General features: G+C 33.8%; 1 protein-coding gene across 1 annotated transcript; it reads right to left on the reverse strand.

Moving 5' to 3' along the window:
- Window positions 1-548: 548 nt before the first annotated feature.
- LOC144549221 (desmethyl-deoxy-podophyllotoxin synthase-like) lies at window positions 549-4719 on the reverse strand. The gene is made up of 4 exons (XM_078297951.1): window positions 4431-4719; window positions 1607-2049; window positions 1313-1496; window positions 549-1227 (listed from the first exon to the last, which is right to left on the reverse strand). Exons 1-4 carry the CDS (start codon window positions 4704-4706, stop codon window positions 604-606), a joined length of 1527 nt encoding a protein of 508 aa, XP_078154077.1. The 5' UTR covers window positions 4707-4719; the 3' UTR covers window positions 549-603.
- Between the last annotated feature and the right edge of the window lie 651 nt (window positions 4720-5370).

The raw sequence follows: 5370 nt of genomic DNA on the forward strand, positions 1-5370 counted from the left end.
ATCTATCTATATATATATATATATGAGGAGGGATCAAGTTACAACACTTGAAAGTTACAACAAAGTTACAACATCATTTTTTTTCATTTTCAAAGTCCAAATCGTCGATCCAAACCGTTAGATATTCAATCTATATTAAAATGTGCTTACAGACCAAATTTTACATTTTTTGAAATTTTTTTGCTATTTATTAAGATGGGTACAAAATTGCTGTTTTTAATGGTGCAGAATTTTAATAAAAACAGTGATTTTGTACCCATCTTAATAAATAGCAAAAAAATTTCAAAAAATGTAAAATTTCGTCTGCAAGCACATTTTAATATAGATTGAATATCTAACGGTTTGGATCGACGATTTGGACTTTGAAAATGAAAAAAAATGATGTTGTAACTTTGTTGTAACTTTCAAGTGTTGTAACTTGATCCCTCCTCTATATATATATATATATAATTTTGATCACACAACTTTTCTCAAGTACTTGCTAGATGAAAAACAGAGCACATGCATTCGTATAACCATAACTTACTGCTATATATATTGTCTGAATATCACACATATTTATTGGAAAAGTAAAACTCTCCCATACATCTATCTATCTAAACATCATGCAGGCAAAGGAACTCGCAATGTTGGTACCAAATACAGAGGCTTCTTTTTTGCAGCGACAATTCCAAAGTTCTCCGTCATGTCCACATCCTCTGCCTTCATCCCGTCAGGTAGTTGCCAATCAAAGTGCAACAACAGATTTGTCAGAGCATCCTCCACCATCATCACACCAAACTTAAGTCCGGGACAAATTCTCCTCCCGGCACCAAATGGCACAAACTCAAAATTCTTCCCTTTAAAGTCAATACCAGTACCAGATGTTTCAAACCTCTCTGGTTTGAATTCATCTGGATCGTTCCAGTACTCGGGGTTTCTTCCCTGAGCCCATGCATTGATTACCATGCGGGCCCCGGTGGGAATTGTGTAGCCAAGTACCTCGCAACTCTCCTTGCACAGTCGTGGAGCTAAAAGTGGAGCTGCAGGGTGCATTCGCAGAGTTTCTTTGATGACTAATTGCAGATAACTGAGGCTATTTGTATTGGTATTCTCATCACTACTTTTTGAAGCTAATTGCCTTATCTCAGTTTGTGCCTTTGCCATTACATCAGGGTGAGTAATTAGTTCTGCCATGGCCCATGTAATTGTTGTTGCTGTTGTTTCAGTTCCTCCATTAAATATATCCTGAATAAATTAAGAGTACATGCATCATTTACTACATACATACAACACAAATTAATGTCAATCAGGCAAGCACATATATATATACCAAAATAATAGCTTTTATGTTGTCCATAGTGATAGGCACCTCCAAGTCACCACGTTCCTTTATATCAATAAGGGTATCGACAAAATCATATTCAATCTCTTTCTCTCCTCTTTTCGAATTCTTCTGTTGTTGTCGATTCTTCAAATGCTCCTGTACAATCTCCTCTAGTACCAAATCCAATTTTCTACATATAAGTATTAATTAAGAAGAAAACATAAAAATAATTAAGAAGAAAACCGGCCAGGAATTAATGTGGAAATATATTAAGTTCATCGATCAATTGTACTTAATTACCGGTGGACGTTCGCAACTCTTCTTCTCATCTTGACATCCAACCAACTCAATGATGGAAATAGATCTGATAGGTTGAACCCAGAGAAGAGCTGCACTAGCTCTTGTAATGCTTCCAAGTACACTTCTCTCATTTTAAATTTTCCTCCAAATGCTGCGCGAATTATAATATTGTTTGAAAGCTCATATGTCCATGCACTCAAATTGACTTGTGATTTACCAGAAACTAAACTGAAGCTCTTCAACAGAGAACTGATCTCTTCTTGCCAAATTGAGGAGAACGATTTCACCTGTTTTGAACTAAAGAGCTCATGGGCACAAATTCGACGCATTTGGCGCCAGTACGGGCCATTTGAGAAAACAATATTCGTGCTACCATAGAAGAGACCATTTGCTGCATACAGCGCAGGGCGGTTCGCGAGGTTTGCATCTTGTGTTTGCATCACCTATATATATATGCAGTTTGTATGCATCAATGTTAAAAGTTAAAACATACAATTTTCCTCCAATATAAAGACATATCAAATTTTTGTAATTTGCTGCAATTAATTGTGTTTCTTAATTAAAATTAATCTTCATACTGTTCCTAATTATACCCTGCAGATTTACTTGGGATAATATTGCAAAAAGAAAAGCACATGGAAGTTATGAAGGGATTTTCCTAAGTTCGAATTTTCAAGAAAAATATTATTAGATGTAATCATGATTCGTAAAATGAAAATCGGAATCAGAATCGGTCTTTTCATCGTAGAATCAGAATCTAGTGTCGGTCATAATCGGCCGAACCAATTCTGAAACTCAGATTTTTTGACAAAGCTTATCCTGCTCTAAAAAATAGAAAAACGTTGGTAATTAAAAAAATTAATTTGCTAAATAATTATGATGATATCATTTTACATAATTTAATCCTTTTATTCTTTGCTTTTAAAAAATCTGAAAATAAAAATGGATCAACTATGCCTCAAACGATCCTATACTAAGACTTGCCTATGAACTAATTGATGATTTGTTTTTTTTGGTTTCAACCGATTAAAAGAAAAATCAATTGAAGAACCGGTCGAGAAGGAAATTTAGTTGTGAGTTGTGCGGTGGATGATGAGGAGAAGTCAGAAGAGAGCACTGAGTTGGACGCCATCATCACAGAGGGTAATGATGATGAGACAACACACAAGAGTGTCACTGTTGTGGAGAAGACTATAGGACGGGAGTTTGTGCAAGGTTATGTAGCTCGTCAGGTGATCCGTCGAGAGAAGAAAACTCGACAACGACTTGTGCCAAGGCAACGTGGGAAGAAGATTCCAAAACCTTGTTTATGTATCTTTAGAAAAATAGCAAAAATATTCTAAAACATGTATAGAAGGAAAAATCAGAATTAGAATCAGAAGCATAATGAGTTACATGACCGTGGAATCAGAATCGGATAAATTGGTTTGAATCGACCGATTTGGATCAGAAACTCAGATTTTGATTGCCATAATTAAGCATGTTTTGTTTATAAAAAATAAAACAAAAATTGTAAAATAATAATTAGTCCCCAAATAATGTTAAGACCATTTGTTGACCGCTAAAAAAAGAAAAATAGAAAAAGAATAAAGAAAAAATATACCAAAAAGGAAACCGTAAAGGGAAAAAAAAATATTAGAAAATAAAAAAGACCAAAATGGAGGTGCCGATTAACAAACAAAATGGAGAGAAACAAAGAAATATAAAAAATAGGAATAATTTATATGTTTATTCAACATTGCGATAATTATTGAGAGACTAAGAGTCTAAACAATCAAAAAAAGAAAAAAAGACTAAGAGTCTAAGAGTCAACCTCACACTTGAAACTTCCAAATTATTGGGTTCAGATATAAAATGGTCAAGGTTCACCATGAACCACTAGAAACTTCAAATATATTATAGTAAAAAGTAATGCACCAAGTCTATTAAAAAAATTAAGTTAACGATTCTTCCTTCTAAGTTGGTGTTTTAAAAATCGGTCTATTCAGTCGACGAATATTCGTATTCAGTTTGAATCCGAATAGAAAATCAGTATTTAGTCTAATATTCGGTTTTCAATATTCGGTCGCATATATTTTTCCGCATATTATTTATTCGGCCGATTTATAATCCGTATATTAAAATAAGTCTGATAATGCTCCGCATAAGTTATTATAATGCAATATTTCAATTGTTTCTAATGTTTCTAATCCGTATATAGAAATAAGGCCGATTTATAATCCTTTAGATTTCAGTATTTCATTTAGTATGAGATGAGGATCGATATTTTAATATTTCATCACCAGTTTAACATGTACAGTCAATCATAAATACTTTATTTGTATACAAATTAATATGAATTTTCATTTTAAAATCCGCATATATAAATCCAAAAAAAAATCCGTATATGCGGCCGCATACTGTATATGCTATATGCAGTGGTTTTCCGAATACCGCATAATTAAGAACCGATTTTATAACATTGCTTCTAACACAGCCATTTTCAATTTCTTCGAGCACCATTATCTTCCTTGAATACAAATACAAAAGAATAATGATTTTCACCAAAACCGTCAAGCCAAGAGCTCAATCCGGTCCAAAAGGTTGAGAATCGGTCTAACTCATAGGACTCGGTCTGGTCCGATTCCGGTACAATTCCGGCCTAACTTGGCCGAGTTTGTCTTCTATGTAAAAATATAAAATATGATTAATTATTTGAACTTTGTAAACAGATATATTGATTCAAAGTACAGACCAATGTGTACTATGCATAGTAAGTACTATATACAGCCTAGCTCATTCATAAAATAATTAAAATGATCAGCTACAAAATTAAAGTAGTCACCTCTTTTGAAGCTTCACGAGAAGTGAGGACAACGAGGTCCGTCTGGCCAGCACGAAGGAGCATAACGGGTCCATGCAACTGGGCAAGATCATACAGGGCATGATGTGGCAAAGTGGCAGTTACTAGGTGGTGTAGACTTCCAATAAATGGCAAGGTCTGAGGGCCGGGAGGGAGATTAGATTTAGAATTATGTGTAGCTTGCTTCTGGAGGAATCGAAGGGAGAGCACGAGTAGTAGGAGAAAACAAGGTAGTGCAAGTGCAAGTAGTTGTTCCATTTCTGCTTTTATCTTTAGTACATGAGGAGAGAGAGAGAGATAGGGTTGCGGTTATGAGGAAGAAAGATAGGGTTGCGGTTTATTTATATATGCTAGCTAGCTGATGCGCATACATTGTGTGTTTGTTAATATTTATTTGGTTGTACATGAATATTATAAGATGTGGTTATAATAACCGCATATCTAACATATATATAGAGAGAGTTGGGCTACGGCGCTTCCCGAAGTAAAACAAGTGTTTTACTTCACACTCATATTTTGTGATTCCAAAGTTCAAAACATTAATCCGAACTATTCAAGTTGATATCCATATTAAATTGTGCTTGGAGACTAAATTTTATATTTTTTGAAAATTTTTTACTATTTTTTTAGAATTTTTCAAAATCACTGTTTTTGATGATCCATAATTTTCTGAAAAACAGTGATTTTGTAAAATTATAAAAAAATAGTAAAAAATTTCCAAAAAAAATATAAAATATGGTCTCCAAGCACAATTTAATATGGATATCAACTTGAATGGTTCGGATCGACGTTTTGAACTTTGAAACTAGAGATATGAGCGCAAATTAAAACACCCACTTTAATTTGCATAAGCATATGAGGTTGGCTACTCTACTTACATAAGCATATGATGATATATGCTTATAAGTCATTTTTTCGTTTT

This window comes from Carex rostrata, chromosome 34, assembly GCF_964058835.1.
Source record: "Carex rostrata chromosome 34, lpCarRost1.2, whole genome shotgun sequence".
NCBI lineage: Eukaryota > Viridiplantae > Streptophyta > Magnoliopsida > Poales > Cyperaceae > Carex > Carex rostrata.

Excerpts from the sequence above, each read along its gene's own strand:
- LOC144549221 (XM_078297951.1), bottom strand. The coding sequence starts at position 4,706 with ATGGAACAACTACTTGCACTTGCACTACCTTGTTTTCTCCTACTACTC. Across the intron at positions 1,497-1,606 it reads AGAGTTGCGAACGTCCACCG|AAAATTGGATTTGGTACTAG; the intron begins GTAATTAAGTAC and ends ACTTATATGTAG. Across the intron at positions 1,228-1,312 it reads ACATAAAAGCTATTATTTTG|GATATATTTAATGGAGGAAC; the intron begins GTATATATATAT and ends TAATTTATTCAG.